Below are 22074 nucleotides of genomic sequence, written 5' to 3'. Positions count from 1 at the left end.
GTAGCCCCCAGCGCTTTTTAAATAGAAAAAATTGAATATGAAGATAAATAATCGTTTCTATTCACCAGCATCTGCCTAATGTCAAAATAGTTTTCTGAACTGAATTTATTTCTCATCACAATTACACAATTGTATACAAGATTTAGTACATATATTTTATATAAAAGTGATGATAATATATCACTAAATGTTTGAAGGCATGCGTGAGTATGGCGATAGGCAACATATGCAATTTTAGATTCGAGTAGTCATTGGGTCGGGGAGCATAGTTTATTAATATTTCTTATAAAGGAACACAATTTTCTTAGAAAAGATTGCTTGTTTGAATTCATTATATTTTTAAAAGTGATGATGTTTTTGAAAGGTATTTGTTTTGGTGATAAATATTGTTTTCTTATATCATTCAGAGATTTGCAATTAAACTTGTAGTGTAATTCATCACCAATTTCATTTAATTCAGATTTATTACAGTGTCTTGTTTCCCGGGGCTCGTTTCAGAAAGAGCACCGCTAAGCGGAGCATCCCCTCGCGATATGAAATAAATGCATTCAAAAGGATTAGTAAAACATAAAACTGTAATAAGGCCAAATTCGTTAGTGGAAAGTCCGGATGTGTTATGCTATGCATTTTCAGAGTACTCTCTCTCTCTTTCTCTCTCACTCTCTCAGAGAAGAGGGTAAGTGTTTTGTATAACATAATGAGATCTTATAAATACACAGATGGATAATAAATATTTCATTGATGCATTAAAAGTTTTATGATTTGTGACTACTGCAACGAGCTGTAAACTGCGATGTTCTTAGACTAATTTCGATGTTTTGAGATATGTTGTAACATATCATTTTCTGTTGCCAATAAAGACGCAATGCAATAAACAACGCCACAAGATTTGTGTATACTGACATTTAGTTATACAGCAACATGCACACAGACTTTATGATAAAATCATTAAACGTATGTTCTCAAAATTACAGAAGACTAAAGTTAAATTATGTACTGTTTATACATTCTCAAATTCAAGTTAAAAATTCAAGTAAGAAAATAATGTAAAGTAATGCATAAAGACGTCAATTAAAACGCCAAAAATGTGCACACAGATCTAAAGATTTTATTGATTGTTTTTGTCTTCGGTTTTGGTGTGCTAGCTTTTACATGTATGCAAGTTAGTCATGCAAACATGCAAAGTAAAATATGTTTTGAGTGAATTGAACCAATGTGTTGAGAGATACAAACGCTCCTCCTCCTCTTCCCCGGGGTGAGAAGATTTTAAAGATCTACTGTTTATTGTTTAGTACAGATGTACTTTGCCACCACCTTTTTAATTTTTGCTTGAAATTTTTCATCACTTCAGGCTTCGCTCCCTTTGAATCAATGCTACATCCTAAATAATGTCTTCTTTTAGTTGGGTGCCTACATGTATCTATCAAGTAATCCATCCTCCCCCATGTATCTTCAATACTTATTTTTTAAGAAACAATAATTGCGTTTTTGTGTAAGAACTTCATTTCTATTCTACTACAACTCGGAAATATATAGCCGATATTTTACCTATTCAGCTACGAAGTAGGTCACTGTGACATCATGGTAGTTTCCGAAACGGCCTAGTACCTTGTTTTGTGTGTGTGTGTGTTGGGGGGGGGGGTTCTGACGAAAACGGTGAAATGGTGGGGGTATTCTATATCTATTTTGAAAATAAGTATTCTCAAGGGTAACAGGACAACTCGCCCCCAAGACAGTTCACCCTCAAGACAACTCGCCCCATCTCAGGACAACTCGCCCTCTCTCAGGACTCAGGACTTCGTGTCTTTTTATGCAAGATGAAAGATCTAATTTTCACAAGCCGTGAAAATCCAATGTTTGAGTCCAGTACATTCATCATTACTTGTATGTAAAATATATATACTTATAGCAGGAACAAGCTAGGTATTGGTAGGGAGTGTATTAGCTTGGCTCTTCAGCTGGCGTAGTATAATTAATTGTCAATAATCTGCTTCTGTTGCTTTTAAAAATCATTAAATCTAATTGTTTGATTTCCCCCAAGCTGTTATAGTAATTTACTTCAAACATCAAGTAATCTAATATTTCTTTTAATCAATTACGCGAAGATTTGAATTTTGAAAATTATACAAATGCACTAATTTTCGTATAATCCTATTTGAATTTCACCATTCGTGTTAAAGTATGAAATAAAAAGATGTACAGATGTATAGATTGAAAATGTAAAAAAAAAAAAATAAAATAAAAAAAAAATACATACACATACACACACTCACGTGCACGCACACAAAATAGGATTAAAATGTGATAATATATTGATATATGATATTGGGGGCGAGTTGTCTCAAGAGAGAGAGAGGGGGGGGGCGAGTTGTCCTCAGATGGGGCGAGTTGTCTTGGGGGCGAGTTGTCCAGCATTCTTTTAAAGTATTCAGTTTGATGTTAAATGATTATATCCAGTGACGTAGCTTCCATTGAGGCAACCGCGGCAGCTGCCTCGGTAAAAAAAAACAACACCTTTTACGTTGTTAAAATGTCGATAGCTTCTGGGGGGCACAGCCCCCCAGACCCCCTGCCTCGGTAATATTCGAACCCAAGCTACGCCTATGATATCAATTGCTTTGAAGACAGTTAAAGAAAAACTTGTCTCTGCAACGCCATGTTTGTATGTGTATCGCTTTCAGAATGCAGACGATTGGTTCATACTGAAAAAAAAATGTTCTTCGTTCATTAATGAATTAGTTTTACTATTGATTGATTTTCATGATTATAAAATCGAACCATTAGTCATCGACTTTGTTGTTGCATTAATTTGCAAAACTCAAAGTGCAAGCGAGATGTGTAACGATTTTCTCATAATCAGTTAATACGTATGAAGGTATATCGTAAAATAAAGACCGCGGCATTTCTTTGATACTTTGATAACCGGGGTAGAATATTAGATAGAATCTAACTTCAAAGTGTTTGTCCCTACCACCCCAGTTCCAAGGTAGAGCCACGCCGTTGTATTATCACTGTCAAACTTAGCTGCAGAGATGGCCAAGGTATAGGATATCGATTCAATCACATAGTCTGATACTTGTTCATCATAATTCAAAACATACTTGCAATAGATGACCGAACCAATGCCATAAAATGTCGAAGCACAGACAGAAAGAATGTTTGTTAAAATCCGGAAGCATTGAAAAAATTTGATGATAGTAAAATAATTGATATTGTTTGAAAAGGGGGGGGGGGGCACAAACATGGTTGTGCCCCTCACTTTGACAAAAGGGGAGCGCGTACCACGGCTGCCCCCTTCCTCTACATGTAGGTCCTTGTTATTACTCTGTATATGATGTAATTCTTTGCATTCAGACAGACCAATAGAAAGGGGCTGGTGTGGGGCAATTTGCTCAAACCACCATAATTATGTTATCCAAAGATATAATTTGATTTGACCCTGGACGTTTTGTGAACCAAAGACAAGTATCTCGATGTCTTAAGATTTCTAACAATCTTAAGATTATCTTAAAATATGACAGTTTTGTGAAACAGCTATGATGGATCTTATGACAAATTTTGGTCTTTTAAACAGATCTTAGTCGTAAGATAGTTTTGTGAAACTGGGCCCAGGTTCATTTGATACAATTTCACACGATATTGCTCTTTCCATACGTCTTAGAAGACTTTTATACTTCGAAAGTGTAACATTCCTTTGGAAAATAACGGTAGACGTGTAATTCCATCTTTGATATATGTATTTCAATTTCTGTGTATCATTATTTGCAGGTCAAGATATAACGTTGACTCCGCAGAATCCTGCTATAGTCAGAAAGGGACAAACTTTAGTGCTGACATGTCAATCAAACCAGACTAGTGGATTATATACGTTCTTTTATATTAACAGTGAGGGAAATACAATTCTTTATGCTGCAGTAGGAGGGGGATTCAAGTCATGTAGTAATAACACCAATGATGCATTCACGGAGTGTGATTTTGGAACTCCATGGAAATTCAAACTAACATTGCTAAATCCTGTTCATGATCAGGTCGTCTACTGTCGTAGAAGTGGCGGGGGTCAAGATCTAAAGAACAGTAGTACCACCATCTTTGTACAAGGTACTAGTGAATTATAAGTACCTCTGGTATGTCCAGGGGTCCGTGTTTGCTCAGCCCTCTATTTTGTATTGCTTATAGGAGTCATGAGATTAATCACTGTTCGTTATCTTCACATTTTCATACCTACATACAACACCATGTAGATCTGATAATAAAGATAGCGATCTTTATAATAATTGTTATTACGGATGAACATGTATCTTAATGAAAAACAAGAGGCCCATGGGCCTAGAATCGCTCTTCTGATACATTGTAGAACAGGCAAAAATTCTCACTAACCAAGATTCATCAATTAACAAAGTTTGATGATGTTAAGTCAAATAGTACCTGGAAATTTAAATGTAACTGTCCAAAAGTAGGTCACGGTGACCTAATTTTGGTCGACACACTGAAGACTCAAGATGCATCAACTAACAAGTCAAGTAGTATTCAAATATAGCCGTCAAATTTCAAAAGAAGGCCACAGTGACCTACTCTTTGGTCGACACACTCCAGACTCAAGATGCATCAACTGGCAAAGTTTGATAATGGAAGTCAAATAGTATCTGAAATATTCAGATATAAACGTCAAATGACCTACTTTTTGGTCGACACACTCTGAAGACTCAAGACCCATCAACTGACAAAGTGTGATGATTGTAAGTCAAATAGTATCTGAAATATTCAAATATAGCCGTCAAAATCCAAAAATAGGTCACTGTGATCTACTCTTTAGTCAACACACTCTGAAGACTCAACATGCATCAACTGACAAAGTTTGATAATTGTAAGTCAAATAGTATCTTGAATATTAAAATATAGCCGTCAAATTCGTCGATGGATCGTCTGAAAATGTTAAACGGTAGGAATCGATGAATAAACAAGTAGTTTACAGACATGGGGTTTCATGTAAGGTGCTGAAAATGATATACCAGCAAGGACAATGTCTATTAAAGCGACTTATATCACAAAAGTGAGGATGAATAACGAACTAATCGTAAAATGAAACTTGAAGCGAAAGGTGTCCGAAATCTAGTTAGGTACCTTGTGGTATTATTAAGGAGAGGGGGGGGGACTCATGTATGAAACAAGTGCCTGTGTTCTAAATAGTATATATAGTATATCGACCTGAGGAAATAATCCCAGAATTAATTTACGTACGGACAAAATAAATAGTGTGACCATGAATTTACGTTTAGATTGTGCAGTATTTGTATATTTTTGATGCGGATAAAACTGTTTATTGTACTGAACTATACGTATATCATATGTGGGGCAGAAATGTACGAGAAATATTTTATCTTTTTATTAGAAACAAACGATTCAAAAGTTTCAAATTTGGGGAAAGGAGTAAATACATTTATTGACAATGTCTCTCATAAATATAGGCGTAAAATAATCAGAAATACTTGTCAAATCAATCTGATATTTGGGCACGAATGTTCATGGAAATGCACCGTGTAGCATTGGGTTTTTTTTTAAGTAAGAGAGGGGGACTTAAGAAAAATAATAAACTGATATAGAATTCTTGTCAAGTGAGACAAAATAAAATATAATAAATTGTGGTTTTGCCCAAACTTGAAAATGTTAAAATGATAATTCGGATGGGGGCGAGGTATTTATTTACTGAAACTGCCTCATTTCGTACATGTACCAGCGCTCGTTGCTCGTTCTACGCTACTTGTACATGTATAAGGGTTGAACTGAAGGCTCTTGCATTTTTCTCTCATTCAGAACGTCTCCCACTTCTTAATTAAACAATACTTGTGTTTTGTAATGGTAATAACAATGATTTATTCTATTCTTTGATATCGATTAGTGGTCTGCAGTTTTCCTTGAATTTTCGCAGTTGATAATCCTGATATTTGTACTTTATAAATTGAATTGCTGATATGATAAGAAAGTTTACTTTCACTCTTATGCACACGTTCCTTTTTCATTTTTGCCTTGCTATGAAAATCGATCCTTTGACTTTGGTGTTCCGAATGACAGTGAACTGTAAACGCACGGTGAACGCTTTGTGAACGTTCAACGCATGGTGAGCGCAAAACTGTAAACGGGGAACGCACAGTGGACTGTATACCCTGAGGGTTGAACTCATAACTTGCGGAACCAAATTTAAGCAAGTCAAAAAACTTGCTTTCGATGACGATGGGATGCTCGCGACCCTATCACACGCTACACGACCATTGAGAATGGAAATGGAATACAGTCATGTATCGGAAATATAAGAGAATCGTACAATATCCACGCTGCATTTGAAATATTTTAAAAAGCACAAAGATTGCAATGAACTTTAAAATAAATGCTTGTCCTAAGTGAAGAAATATTATAATATAAATCGCATAAAAAAATCACTATTATATCGATATCCACTTCCCCCCTTGCCCGGGGTTGAACTCATGACCTACGAAAATAAATCTCCTAGCAGCGTGTGGCCATCATTCTAGACCATCTAGGCAAGGAATATAATTGCTTTTGATGAGGCTGGGATTCTCGCCACATTGTCACACTCTACACGGTCATTGAAAATAGAAACGGGATACAGTAATTTGCCGTAAATTTAAGGGAATCATATCAGATACACGCTGCATTTGAAATATTTTATTAAGGTCAAACGACACGAAAAATATCAAATTGTCAAATGTTCGGGAAGACTTGTCCATTCTTCAGGACGACAGATTATCTATATATAGAAATGAAAACTAAGTAAATAAAATAGAACTGCAAATTAGCACTAAAATTAAACTACAAAACCTGGCCAAACAAAATATCTGCATATTGAAATTACGAAGTGCAATATGGGGCAATAAAACAACATCTGTTTAGAACGAGCGTCAACATTCCACTACAATGTAGATAAAGTTATAAACAAAGAACAGGTTGATAATCGATATGTTAGCTTGTTATATAAAGACTGGAGAGAACTGTATTTTTAAAAATCAAATTAAATTCTATATATCATCAATTCATTTGAAGAGAGCAACAATTCATGAAAGAGATCGGCGGGAAATCACGTTTTGGATAAAGTATCTATATTTTTCATTGGTTATGAGGTATGCACATAAGATCTCTCCACACTTCTGGTGCCTGTGATATAAACAGTATAAACAACCGATAGCAGACAGTCAGGTAGACCTGTTTTAAAAATAAGTTCACAACAGTCAGTAACAAGAAAACAAAAGTAACAATTCCTCTGGTGGCAAAAAAGCACAGAAGCTTTACTTAACACTTTAAAAATTATCTTTTTTGATATACTCTGTATTTTGATATGAATGTTTACTTCTTTAGAGAGTAACTAAAATTGCGCTTACGAAATAACTATTTTGACAAAATGTTGCATGGATGAGAGTTATATGCCACCATAGTTTATTGGTAGAAAACGAAGGTGTTGTGTTTTTTTTTGTCTACAGAACATCTACATTTTAATTCATCATATCCGACAGTTACATGTACCTTTCTTATTCATACACTTTGATTCGAGGATTCGACAGGCTTTGAACACGTGTTTGCACAAACAATGTATCCACTGCATATTTACATGTACCAATACAATTCTAGTTTCGTTTAAATTATTCATCTCATTTTTCTTTGATTTTCTCATCTTTTCATGTCCACTTTGACAAAGAAGGGGCATATTATTTGCGCCTGTCGGTCGGTTGGTCGGTCTGTAGACAGATTTGTGTCCGCTCAATAGCTTAAGAACCCTTTGCTATACAGACGTGAAACTTAATATTGTGCTCTAATACATCTAATAAATATATGTCCCATATTGATTTTGATGTCACATGGTGAGAGGTCAACACGCTCTGGAAATAGAAAGATAGTGTCCATTAAATATCTAGAGAACTCTTTCCTTGACATACATCCAAACTGGTGCACTGGTACATCGTAAGGAGAGAATGAATCTTATTCATTTTGTGTTCACAGAGTCAAAGGTCAAGGCCCAAACTGGACATATCAAATTGGATATATTATCTCATCAATATTTTGATAATCATTTGCTTGATTGACATCAAACTTGTTACACTGGTACACCCTCAGTAGTAAATAACTCCATCTCTTTTGATTTTGGGAGTCATAGTGTCACGGGCCAAACTGAACATAGCAAAGTATTGTCTGTTCCATATCTTGAAAACCCTTTACTTGACAGACATCAAACTTTGTACTCTGATTTTATCTAGGGAGTATATGGTCCTTATTGCTTTTGAAGTCACAAAGTCATGACTCTAATGTATAGTCAATATTCATTGTTTAAGAACTGTTCTGATTTTTTTTTTATCAAAATACAATGAAGGACTATCAATCAAATGATACATGTCTATAACCTTTCCAATTTTCTGAAACATTTCTTGGTTTTTCTTCGCTTGGTATTGCATGTACCTCGACTGGAAAAAAAAGAAACTTGATCTACATTTGTTGCTCTATTGGTGAAATCTAGTAATGATAGTACTAATATTTGTGATGATAATAGTAACACATTGTTATTTCAGTACCCGTCAGTAGTGTCACACTGTCACCATCGTCCAGTGTAGAGGTCTTTGAAGGAACGTCCTTCACCTTCAGATGTGTATCAAAAGCTGCCAGACCACCAGCAAACATAACATGGTACAAAGACAGCGTGGTCGTGATTGGAAGTTCATCAATCTCGTCAACGAATAATTTGCTGTATGATGTGACCAGTAATCTTACGTCATCTTTTCAAAGAACGGATAATGGGAAGAGGATATTTTGTACTGCAGTCAACATAAATGGAGAAACTCCAATCCAGTCAGCCCGAACTGAACTAAGTGTAATATGTAAGTACAATGTATGTGTAAATTTTGAATATGTACATGGACAAGGAACAGTACTCTAAAACGTACATTTTGATTGATTGATTGATTGATTGGTGACCTTTAGGGATTTCAGGAAGAGCTGGGGAGATAGTCTCGACTTACTGATATTCTTTTTAAAAAATTATTTCATCATTTATTTGAAAGTATACATAATGTTAGTTGGGATAAATATCCCCGGATACTCTCGCATAATTCTCACTAATAACTCTTACATTTAAAGAAATGTAGCATAGCCATCTTGTTGTAAATGAAATTGACATGTCAAAGTAAAGTGAACCTTCATCAAATTTTACTGCGTTTTCATCTAGAATATGAATGTGATTTCTTCTTCTCTCTCTCTCTCTCTCTCTCTCTCTCTCTCTCTCTCTCTCTCTCTCTCTCTTAAGCATAGATAATTTTACTTTATTTGGAAACCCACTTGTAGCATGTAATCAGCGCGCTAGACCGGTCGACCAAATGTACTTTTAAAAGATGACGTAAGGTAAATGGTCGCATCATCTACTAAATATGAAAAATTAGCTTAGTGTCAGGTAATCAGAAAGTAAAAATGAAATCACATATGATAACACGTTGTAAAACGTAAGCGCTTTCATTCTAAAAAAATATTCAGACGTTATACATTATAAAAACAAATCATATTGTTATGGCTATAACAATATATTGACGTCATAATACAGAGGGAGTCATTCGGAGTGTATTATTGTGACACAATGCATCCTTTTTTATACATTAAACCATTCAGTGTATGTCTAAATGAGCGAAATGATTTCGTAAATATTGCATTCATGAGCGGGATATAGCGCTCACGGTGGGTGTGACCGGTCAACAGGGAATGTCTATTCTTCCTAGGCACTTAATCACACCTCTGGTGTGTCCAGGGGTCCGTGTTTGCCCGACTATCTATTTTGTATTGCTTATAGGAGTTATGAGATTGATCACTGTTCGTTATCTTCGCCTTTCAGTAGGTTTCTGACTTTATTCATGATTATATTGAAAGCAATGAGTTGAACATGGAATGAAACAATTTTCGGTGGCACCGCGTCGGTTGTTGTTACAATACGTCATGGAACAGAAAATACATCAACTGACAAGCCCTGTCAAGCTAAAGTTTTTCTACCAATATGTAAATGTAAAAAGAAATATCAGACACATATTAAATTCAATTAAATAGATGCACCCCCTGTTGCCCCACAACTGACAGCTGATGGATTTACGTCAGTGGATGAAGGGCAGTCCATTACATTACGGTGTACTTTGTCTACGCTGGGTAACCCTCACATCACGTGGAACTGGGTGTGTGGAAATGACACACTGACCACTGGAGTGACCAATACAGGGACCCAGTCAGTTCTGACATTGACAGCAAACAGAAAGTACAACCAGAGAACGTGTCAGTGTAGAGCCACAAGTCCAAGATCGTCACTGTCGTATAACAGGACGTCAGCAACACAGATCAACACCGTGTACTGTAAGTAAATTCTGAAAGTGTATAACACTACATGAAGTGTAGAACTTTTAGTAAATTTAAAATTGCAAAACATTTCTCAAATCAACAACACCAAAACGTGTGGCTTTACAACGCTTTACACGAAAATTCCTCAGAATGAATTAATTAGTAGACTTCTGTGCATCATAGACAGTTGCTTCGTCAACAAAAATGGAAAAAGAAACATTCATGTTTAGTAATCAGTCATCCAAAATACCACTCTGATTCCATGCACAAGTATTCTGAAGTTGAAATAAAATAAATGCTGAAATTCCTCTTTGACAATATCTTTGTTGTCTTTGGGATCTTATGAAGCAGAGATTATTCAAAATATTCCACATGAGAAGAACAAATCCCTTCCTGTGGCCCTCAACTCGACGTTTAGATATATCGACGACGTTTTATCTTTTCACAATAATCATTTTCATCCATAAGTCAATTCTACGGATAACTGATTAGGATATGGGCTCACGACGGGTGTGACCGGTCGACAGGGGATGCTTGCTCCTCCTAGGCACCTTATCTCAACTCTGGTGTGTCCAGGGGTCCGCGTTTGTCCAACTAACTACTTTGTATTGCTTATAGGTGTAATGAGATTGATCACTGTTCGTTATCTTCACCTTTCTTACATCTTGATGAACTCGAAATAAAAAAAAAACAGTCTTCCAAACCTGCCTCTTACTTGGATATTTTATTGAACATAAATGTCAAAGGCAAGCTTTATGACAAAAGGGATGACTCCACTTCTTCACCATCAACTGCCCATATCAATGTAGCAATATTCCATTATCACCTGCATATGGTGTTTATTTTTCTCAACCGATTTTCTACCTCTTAAAATGTAAAAGTAGTTCCATTCAAAGGAATGTGATGAATAGACGGACAGACAAGGATATAAACAAAATACTTGAATTTCCTTCAGAAAAAGTGCACAAAACAAAACTTTAATGTCCAATTTATCTATCCAGTATTTCTTCTTTGATATATAAATAATGTATACTATAATGACACAAGAAAATATAATTTGTACGAGAGTATCACAGATCTTCATATTGAATAATAATTTATTGACTCGCACATGTCTTCATTGATATCAAATTTAAAAACAAACTGCAGCTTAACACCTGTTTTTATTTAAAACATTTTGAATATTTTTTATCAATGATGCATGTCAAACATTTTCTGCTTAACACGAAAGATCCACGAAATATGGATCTGACTTTTGATATCTATGGTTATGCGTTTGATGTATATTTCAATGATTGTATAAGTTGCAGATCGTCAACACAACTACCCTTTAAGGTCACCGGCCTAAACCCAATTGACTTGATAACTACCATTCCAATTCTTTTCAAATTTGGTGTGAAGCAACTTTTTGGGGGGCATAAACTGTAATTTAACCTAAGTGGAATATCCCGTAACACCATAATGTATAAAATATAACATTGATAATATATATTGTTTAGAACATTATTATACCCCCGCAAACGAAGTTTGGGGGGTATACTAGAATCACTTTGTCCGTCTCTACGTCCGTCCGTTTGTCCGTAGACGCAATTTGTCCGCAGTTTATTTCTAATACCGCAACACATATTTCATTCAAACTTTATGCACATCTTCTATATATTATGTAATTGTGCATCTCTTATTTTCATTGAAATATTGTAACAGTTATAGAAGTTACGCACATTTTCTTTTCATTTTGGGGGTTGCCCACTTTGTCCAATGTGCTTGCATTAAATATTTCCCATCATCTTATATGCCACGCGGGGGGTATTAGTCCCATTAGGACAGTTCTAGTTATACGCAGCCTTCTTACATAAATGCATGTCAAAATATTTCTGCTTTCTGGCCACAATAAACCTCTTAATTATGCAATAAATACATGTGATTGTGTTAACGATTTTTTAAACAAGCAACTGGTTTCCTAGCATGTGTTGTCTATCGTGCACATTGTTTAGCACAAATTAATGATAATTACTATATATCATAGAAAACTTTAACAATCACCTTTTGTCGCTCTAATATTTAGAAATATCAACTTCTTTTCAGATAACAATGTCATCACATCAAACTTAGATAAAGAATATGTCACTAGTGAACATGAACGACTTCAGATAAAATGTGATGTGGAGGGAAATCCGCTATCTACCATCACATGGCTGTTTGTTGAAAACGACACTGTTGTAAAGAGCGACTCTAATGTAGACAGTAGCACACTGGATATATCATCAGCGAACTGCTTAGATTACGGGAGTTACAAAGTTACAGCTGAAAATGGGAAGGGACCAGCAGCTGTCAGAACAACCAATGTGGTGGTTAGGTGTAAGTTTTCTTGTTATTACGGGCCAATCTTTAACCGTTACTTCTATCAGGTGGCAATATAACAAATATAGGTTCCATAACCAGATCTTTTGATTGATTGTATCTTGTTTAACGTCCCTTTCGAGAATTTTTCACTGATGGAGACGTCACCAATATCGGTGAAGGGTTTCAAATTCAGGCCTACGCTCGGCGCATAGGGCCATTGAGCAGTGAGGGATCTTTATCGTGCTACACCTACTGCGACACGGAACACACATTTTAAGGTTATCTCCGATGACCCGTGACATTCACACCTTATGCCGAGCGTTTGGCGATGCAACTCACTACCTGTTTGACGACTTGGGTCCGTCGCGACCGGGATTTGAACCCCGACCTTCAACATCCGTGACGAACGATCACAACTTTTCCTTAAAACTCGAGTTTCTTATGATGCCCCATTACACCAAAATTCTATTTAATGGCTCGTTAAACTACCTCTTATGAAATATGGTTTTACCATCAACAGAATGTTACAGGCTCTCGATTTTATAGGATTTTTTTGTGATTTTCCACGGAATAGTAAAAGGGTGTTTTGTTTGCAAATAAAAGATTACAGAGTCCAAATTGATGTATGATATGAATACATCATAAAACACGATTAAAAGACTCAGATAGTGCGATAAGATGATTACTGAGAGCTTAAAATATTTTTTCGATGGTGAAATCATGCTCCATACGAGGTGATTAAACGAGACATGAAATGAAAATTCAGAGTAATGAGCCACCTGAATTTCTATTCTATTTTCATGAGATAAGAGGCTTGTAGAGTGTCTCTTTAAAATGAAGAAAACAATTAAGGAGCGGGAGATTTAAGAAAACATATCAACGAGCACAATGTGCTCATAACAAAATCATCATGACATAATTGCGGTTATTGCACTCGGTGTTCATTTGTATCATTTGATGTCTTCCTATATGTGTGGGTGATGATATTCATACAGTTGGCCAAACCTCTTAAGACCGTAAACCTTTATGAATCGAAACTATCATGAACATCATTAACGGCAAACTAAAAACTTGACTTTATAAGAAACAGAATGATTTCAGCTTCTCCATCGTCAACTTTCCATATTGATGTAGCAATGTTCCGTTATCACCTGTATAAGGTGTTTACACATGTATTCCTCTACTGATTCTATACGCAAGAGCTTGTTATGCATATGATCAATTTTTAAATCGAGGAAGGCTAGTGACAATCAGGTTGGTATTACAGAAGTTTTAACAGTCTCGTTTAAAGTCAGCATTTCGCAAATGTTATGGACGTGAAAATAATTTCATCTTTGTGCATGGTGCTTAGATACTGAAGATTCGTTAATAAATGTAAGTTTTCCGATCGTGTGCTTATTCATCAAACAGGTAAACCCCGACTGCATTACAGTGCTTCCCAGACTCCAAACAATCTTGTTATAGGAAGTTGCGACTCTCTTCAAATTCTCGTGAGATTATTATTATACCCACCAGCGACTTTGACGCAGTGGACTTTCATAGGAAAACACAATGTGAGTAGAGTCCTTCACAATAATACAGATGGTTACAGAATAACAGTTGCCGGAGAAGAAAATGAACAAAACATCACTCTACACAAAAATAGGGTTTATGCAGAGGATTTTGGAAATTACACGCTAATGGTTCAGAATGATGTTGGTACTTTCTACGGAAGTCATCAAGTGGACACAGCAAGTGAGTCAGTAGAAACAATACAACATGTTGTTTATGTAATGAATCCTTATTTTTAGGTAACCTGAGTCACTCAGATGACGAATTGCTATATGTTTTTGCCCGTTGTTCGTTCGTCGTTCCATCAAAGTACTACAGTTTCCTCTTACAAAGGCAATCCCAAACGTCGTGTATCACAGGAAGTATAAACTGTATTTTTAAATTCGTTACGTAATGGATGGACTCAAATGATATTCCTCGGAATTACTACAAGTAGTAATTTCAAATTTATGCTCCTTAAGAATAAAATCCAGAGCAGACTGAAAGTTCAATGTAAGAAACATTTATGGAACTGGGTGTGAAATTTCAGTTAACTTTGGTCTTCAGGACAATTTTTTTTGTGGTTATGTTGGATATCATAGAAATGCTGGTGATGATATTGATGATGAATAGACTCTGAAATACAATACGAATTATGAGTTACCGTACCTATACTGGAATCCTACACTACATAAAACCCTTTATAAACAAAGATACATTGCTGCATCCAGTAAGTGCTCTACCAAGCCCCTATCTTTGCTCCTCACGAAAATATTAACACCTATGAAGGAGAAACTTCAAACTTACTGTCCGACTACATATACCAGAAGTGGTGTTAATCAAATGTGGATTCTGAAAAATTCTAAAGAACTTTTAGTAAACGTGAAATCGAAGAATTTTTCCCAAATTAATAACATTAAAACCTATGACTTTTCAACACTATACACGACCATTCCTCGAGATGAATTAAAGACTAGACTTTTTGATATCATAGACAGTTGCTTCTTCAACAAAAATGGAAACCGGAAATATTCATATTTAGTGATCAGTCATTCAAAATACTTACTTTGTTAAACGCCAGTCTGATTCCACGTACAAGTAATCTGAAGTTAAAATAAAAAATATGCTAGAGTTCCTCATTGACGATATCTTTGTGGTATTTGGTGATCAGGTCTTCCGACAATCTGTTAGAATTCCCATGTGCACGAATTATGCTCCTTTGTTAGCTGACCTGTTTTTATATTCATATGAAGCAGAATTTATTCAAAAACGTTTATGTGCAAGGTGAAGATAACGAACAGTGATCAATCTCATAACTCCTACAAGCAATACAAAATAGATAAGACAAAATCTCTCGCTGTGGCCTTCCATTCGACATTTCGATATATCGATGACGTTTTGTATATTAACAATAATAACTTTCATTCATATGTCGATTTGATATATCCCTGTGAGCTCGAAATAAAGGACACCACAGAGTCATCCACTTCTACTCCATACTTAGATATTGTATTGAAAGTAGTCATTAACAGCAAACTGACAACTCAACTGTATGACAAACCGGATGATTTCAGCTTATCCATTGTCAACTTCCCATATTTATGTAGCATTATTCCATTATCACCTGCATATGGTTTTTTTTTTATCTCAACTGATTCGATATGCAAGAGATTGTTCTGCGTATAGTCAGTTTTTAAATCGAAGTAAGCTACTGACAAACAAGTTGATGGTACAGCGGTTTCAACAGTTTCGATTGACGTCAATATTTCGCAAATTATATGGTCGTTATAACGATTTAGTTCGTCAATAAAACTTATCATTGAGTCAAATGCTGACGTGTTTCATACCGATTGTTAAGCCGATCTTGGCACACTAATTTTGATTGTGGATAACTCCGTTTACCTGATCAGCATATAGGGCTCACGGCGGGTGTGACCGGTCAACAGGGGATGCTTACTCCTCCTAGGCACCTGATCCCACCTCTGGTGTGTTCAGGGGTCCGTGTTTGCCCAACTATCTACTTTGTATTGCTTATAGGAGTTGTGAGATTGATCACTGTTTGTTATCTTCACCTTGCATGCATACAAGAACATTAGCATCTGTTTGACAAGCAAGATCTTTATCAAAATATTTAAGGGCAAAAATTATAAAGTTATGAATTACTTTAAGAACTGCGAAAGCATCACTGAAGAGACATTATTTGTCGAAATGCGCATCTGGTGCATCAAAATTGGTACCGTATAAGTTTTACATAGTACTGTTTCTCCGCCTACCTTCTGGTATTTTTTTAAAGCTATCATTTTAATTTTTTTATTTCAATATAGATATTTATATGCATTTTCATAGAGAAAGATAACTTTATAATTTGGGTTAAAATCACGTATTTCAATATAGGAATCAATAGAAAATGAAAACTATTTTTAAAATATCCCCCTCCCCCGTGAAATAGAATTCCTTTTTTGCAGGTCTTATATATTGTCACTTAGCTAATTTATACCAGAACTTTTGTTGTTTCACGAGTGGAACACACATGTATGTTTACAGTCCTAAACACAGCGAAAATGTTCACTCTGTGATCAATTGCAAATTATGTCAAATATTATCCATTTTTACTCAATGATATAAAGTATTTTGACAAACTAAATGGTTATTCTTTTATATCAATAAGCATTTTAAAATATATGGCGTTTTAAAGCCCGGTTTCAAGGAACATATTTTTCTACCCCCTAATCAAAATGAATTGAAATTAAGAGCAAGTGGATGTGAGAGTAAATGGTAGATAAAATACCCTGTATCCCCTAGTCAGGTGTGATTGTAAGGGCGTGATGTTAAAACCCTGACTAGCTTTCATTATGTGAATAAATGTAGTGTATGGGAAAAAAGAAATTAAGAGCAATTGATAAATTAACACTTGCATTAAAATTGATAAGCAATTACTAATCGATTGTTCTTTGCATTTAAAAACATATCATTAGCAAAAATTACAAAGCTTTTTAAAATATACGAGTTAAAAATGTAGGCTGGAATCCAGAGGTAGCGTGACTGTGCAGTTCTTTCTCAAAGCAGTTACATATATATTCCCTAAGATCTATATGAATAAGCTAACGCAATTTAATGTTTCTGATAAACACATACTGGCTAAAATAATAACTCATGCAAAACTGGTGATATGCATGTGCATGAATTGAACAAATGAAAACAATTTGCTTTAAATGCTATATCGACTTTCATGTGAAACATTGATTTCAAAGTAAAACTAGATCACCATTCTTATAACTGTTCTTACCTTCTACAAGATGCAAATGTCTCCTACTTTCATATTGTGTATTGGTGTTCTTAATGGAATGTAATATGGTTTTCAATGTAGAAATATTTGAACTACACCACTAAGTATTTTAAAAACGTTTAGCTTTAACTATGTAGCTATGTATTCAGTAGTTTAATTACAGTAAACATGAGTTGTTGTGATGGAACAAAGGAAACACAATCAAAGTTAGAAAATTAATTCACTTTGATTTTTTATCTTCTTATAATGGCGTTTCATCCTTTGTACATGTAAATAAATAAATTGAAGTAAAGAATTTTTTTAAATTAATGTAATTTTTAAAATAAAGTATTCAATGTATGTATGTGGAATCTAATTCCATTACATTCATATCAAAATCATACTTGCATGATATATTGCTACAGTTTAATTTGAATTCTGTAGAACGATGTAGAACAAACATACAAATATTGTATTACGGTATTGAATGGTATCTACGGTAATATGTGTGATCATTTTCCTGGATAATGAATTATAAAAATAAGAATTCTTTATTTCCACAAATCGTGTATCATCACCCGTACTATATATTAACTTCAGCACCACCATTGATACCAACCAATGTTACACTGGACTGCGGCAACCCCTTTTCCATAAAGTTATCGTGGATTTCTAACTTTAATGGTGGAGATAGTCAGACTTTTAAGATTTCCTATTCCACTGTCGGTAATTTATCAGCATCATTTAAAGATGTAGAATACATTCGTGACAATGGATATGGAAGACTCCACAGTTACACTCCCAGTATTGAGCTTCAGGGGACAGTATGGTTTACAGTTACTGCTTTCAATGTGCTTGGGAAATCTACATCAGATGTGCTTTGCACTGTTACAGGTAAACTTATTCTCCACTAGATATCTGTTGATAATCACATTAAATTCATTTTATGTGATGCATTTTGAATGAAAGTTAAATCTTAGATTTATCTCTTACTTCGATGAGTGTTATTCACTATTTCGAATTCATAAATAATTTCCATTCCCTGCAAAGACTGGTAATCTGGTGGCTATATCGCTAGCGTCGCAACGGGAATATGTCATATTTAATCTCTGATCCCAGCGCTCACTTAGAAACTATAAAGCGAAGACAATGCAAGTAGGTAGTGAATGTTTCCTCGCCAATCGGCCGCAATTATACGTGGGAGTTACGGATCTCCTAGTACCCGATGGAATAATCAAGAGTTTGATTTGTTGCAGATTTTAGTACCATATAGATATCAAACTTTTGGCATTTAATCTAAAGCTAACAAGTATTCAGACAGTGTTTTATAAGGAATACGTACTCCTATCGTCGCCCCATTTACTAATGGCTGTAATATATGCGAGGAAATGTACAATGTACATTTAATGTTATTTCTTTGACCTTGACATTTTACCTAAAATGTTGATACTAAGTTCAATGGTGGATCCAGGATTTCCGAAAAAGGAGGGGGCACAAGTGAAAGTAAAATGTCGGCAAGAAAAATCGCAGTGCATTTATGTTATGATGATTATAAGTAGTTTGAGGTGATCGTGCTGTTATGTTCTAGTTCATAAGATCACAAACAGATCAATTTAGGCATAAAATCTGAATTTTCACAAGTATAAACGTACGTTTTGTGTTGATCAAGGCAAAAAACTGCCTTTGTTTTAGATTATAGTGGTGTGTGATTGGGAGCAGACCTGGGGTAATGGTAATGTGTAATGGTAATGTATTGTAATCATTACATTTCTTTAAAGTAATGGGGTGTAATGCACCCATTTTTGAATTACAAGTAATTGTAATGTAATTCATTACTTTCATAAAAATGCCAGTAATGACCATTACTTTTCAATTACATTTGAATTACATATCAACATCATATATTTCCAAAGAGGTATAAATTAGGGGGTTACTAACTCCTTAATTTAGACCTCTTTGGAAATAAAATATGCGATATTATCACAGGTATTTGAATAAACAGCCAAGTCTTTGTTTAGAACAGATCTTCATACATAGTCATAGTGTGATTGACAATCACTCTGATTTAAAAGTTAACTTCTAATAAATTGTGTTCGTAGATTTTTGTTGTATTTTCCCCCATTGTAATGTGTAATGCAATGTGAAGATAACGAACAGTGATCAATCTCATAACTCCTATAAGCAATACAAAATAGATAGTTGGGCAAACACGGACCCCTGGACACACCAGAGGTGGAATCAGGTGCCTAAGAGTAAGCATCCCCTGTTGACCGGTCACACCCGCCGTAATGTAATTCATTACTTTAGCAAAGTAATTGTAATTTAATTAATTACTTATATGAATGAAAGTAATGGTAATTGTAATTGTAATTGTGAAAATTCGAATGTAATTGTAATTTAATGCATTACATTTTAAAGTAATTGACCCCAGGTCTGGTTGGAAGAGGGAGTGCGATGGAAACAATCTTAATTTTAAACGCTTAATAAATATGCATATACATGTCTTAAAAATTAAGACTGTTGAGTTTTGGAACCACGAAACATCAATTCATGGATATGCTTATGATGATTGTTCTATTATGGCAATTATTTTGTCGTTGGTATTTCCAGGAATACAGGAGAGTGTCGAGAATCAGATCGGGGTAGCAGTAGGGAGTGCTGTAGGGATCGTGACCTTCATCATCATTATCCTAGTCCTCGTGATCCTTCTCCGAAGGCGATATACATTCACCTGTGTAATAAGTAACGTATAACTTTTTAATATTTGTAGTAAAAGTCGCAGTGAGCTTTAACGAGAAATGTTTGAATAGAGGAAATTTAAGTATCCAGCTAATCATTGATCAAAGAAAATTCTAGCAACTTTGCGATAATCTGCTATATTAATAAAATGTTTCCAACAAGAGTTCGTAACAAAACTGGTTTATATTCAATGCAATAGATTTATGACAAATACATTATATATGTAATAAAGTGAAGTTATACTGGAGAAAGATGACAACACAATGAGAGACCGCACTGCTTTCTATGGAGATACGGTTGTTAACCTTGACCTTTTTGCATAGTATTATTGAGTTTTGCTGATTTCCGGTTATTTTTAGAAAATTCGTCCGCATTGAAATGTAGTTGTTTTAAGCCATTTCTATAATTAAATCAGTTGGATGAGTTTTAATAACAAATTTATTATGGTATGTATTACGATTAGTGTTGAAAATTCGGAAATAATCATAATCAGAAAACTGTATCGACCAATGATCGATATAATAGGTATTTACATGTTGTTAATAAATGTTTATTATTGGGGGGGGGGGGGGTAATTCTATTTAATTTTATGGATATGTGCAGTATACACACTTGCTGGTGTCACTGAATTCCCACTTTTTAATGTGGAGTCCACTCTGACTCTCCCCCGCACAGGTCTCGATATAAAACCGGGTTTAACAGTCAGATGAATTTCGGATTAGATATATTAATTAGTGTACAAGTGACAATCGATTATGAAAAATAGAATCGATAATCGGAATCGAAGAGCCAAAAACGATCGACAACCGATTGTCGGCGACAATCGCTTCATCACTAATTACGATCATTTAAATAAAAAGTGTTTAGCAATTACCTATACAATTATAGGTTCTTGTATGATTGTGCTCAAAAGCGGAGGAAATACCTTTCGTAAATCGGAGATTTACAATCCAAAATTAAGGACAAATTACGTGTAAGCATGCATGATAAAGGACTCACATTATGATGCAAGTGAATCGTGCGTGAATTTCAATGTCACAGGATACATACATTATATGTGTGTAACAAGTATTTTAGTACATGCTATAAGTATGTATGTGCAGTCCTTCGGATGAGACCGTAAATATCGATGTCTCGTGTCACAGGAGGTGTGACACGATGAATATCCTCCCTGCTCAAAGGCCATAAGTAACGAGCATAAGCCCAAATTTTGCAGCCCTATACCGACAATGGTGACGTCCCCAACATTTATGAGTGAAACAAGGGACGTTAATCAATATAGAACCGATCGACCAACTTAACTCTATTATTTTTTGTTCGTTGTGGGATATACTTAAAGTAAACTTGAGTATACATCGGTCCTAAAGCAGTTCCTTATTCAAACTTACTACAATTCAATGTAGCCAATCCTTATCTTGTCTTTTTTATCAATGATACCGTGTATCGTTTCATCTTCACAAAGTACCATGTATCATTGCATCTTCTTCCGGTCAGTGGTAGAGCAGTCGCTTAGTTATCGGGGAATCGTGAGTTCAAGCCCTGCTTGTACCAAATTTAAGACGTAGTGATTGCTTCTTCGTCAAACGTGAAATGCACTTAGAAGTGAATCACGGGTTTTTCGGATATTGCCTTAAAAACAGGGGTCCCGTTTCATGACAGGCGTTTGCACATTAGAAAACCATCACAGTGTTACGGACAAAAGTGCTAAGGGTAGGACTAAATTTGAGGTACTTCAAATACAACTGGTGACGTCTCAATATGAGTGAAAATTTCTAGACAGAACGTAAAACAATCAATTAACCAGCAACCGTTGCATTTTGATATCATTT

At 35.2% G+C, this 22074-nt stretch overlaps 1 protein-coding gene across 14 annotated transcripts in view; it reads left to right on the top strand.

The window, feature by feature from the left end:
* Nucleotides 1–22074, top strand: part of LOC125679272 (hemicentin-2-like) — a 43803-nt gene that overhangs the window by 11285 nt on the left and 10444 nt on the right. For 7 of the 14 annotated variants that reach the window (XR_008799841.1, XR_008799842.1, XR_008799843.1 and 4 more), the window contains 7 exons: nucleotides 3769–4098; nucleotides 8571–8876; nucleotides 10087–10383; nucleotides 12454–12726; nucleotides 14122–14445; nucleotides 18107–18400; nucleotides 20117–20248. Coding sequence is in view for 9 of the 14 variants with exons in the window: in XM_056153640.1 (XP_056009615.1) it covers nucleotides 3769–4098; nucleotides 8571–8876; nucleotides 10087–10383; nucleotides 12454–12726; nucleotides 14122–14445; nucleotides 18107–18400; nucleotides 20117–20248 (1956 nt within the window). In the remaining 5 variants the exon portion in view is untranslated. The remainder of the gene's footprint in view (nucleotides 1–3768; nucleotides 4099–8570; nucleotides 8877–10086; nucleotides 10384–12453; nucleotides 12727–14121; nucleotides 14446–18106; nucleotides 18401–20116; nucleotides 20249–22074) is intronic. The other 7 variants (XR_008799845.1, XR_008799844.1, XM_056153642.1 and 4 more) reach the window with 4 other exon arrangements.

Source organism: Ostrea edulis, chromosome 2 (genome assembly GCF_947568905.1).
Source record: "Ostrea edulis chromosome 2, xbOstEdul1.1, whole genome shotgun sequence".
Taxonomy (NCBI): domain Eukaryota; kingdom Metazoa; phylum Mollusca; class Bivalvia; order Ostreida; family Ostreidae; genus Ostrea; species Ostrea edulis.
Note: the sequence above shows the minus strand (reverse complement) of the source record. Positions and strands in the feature narration are given on the sequence as shown.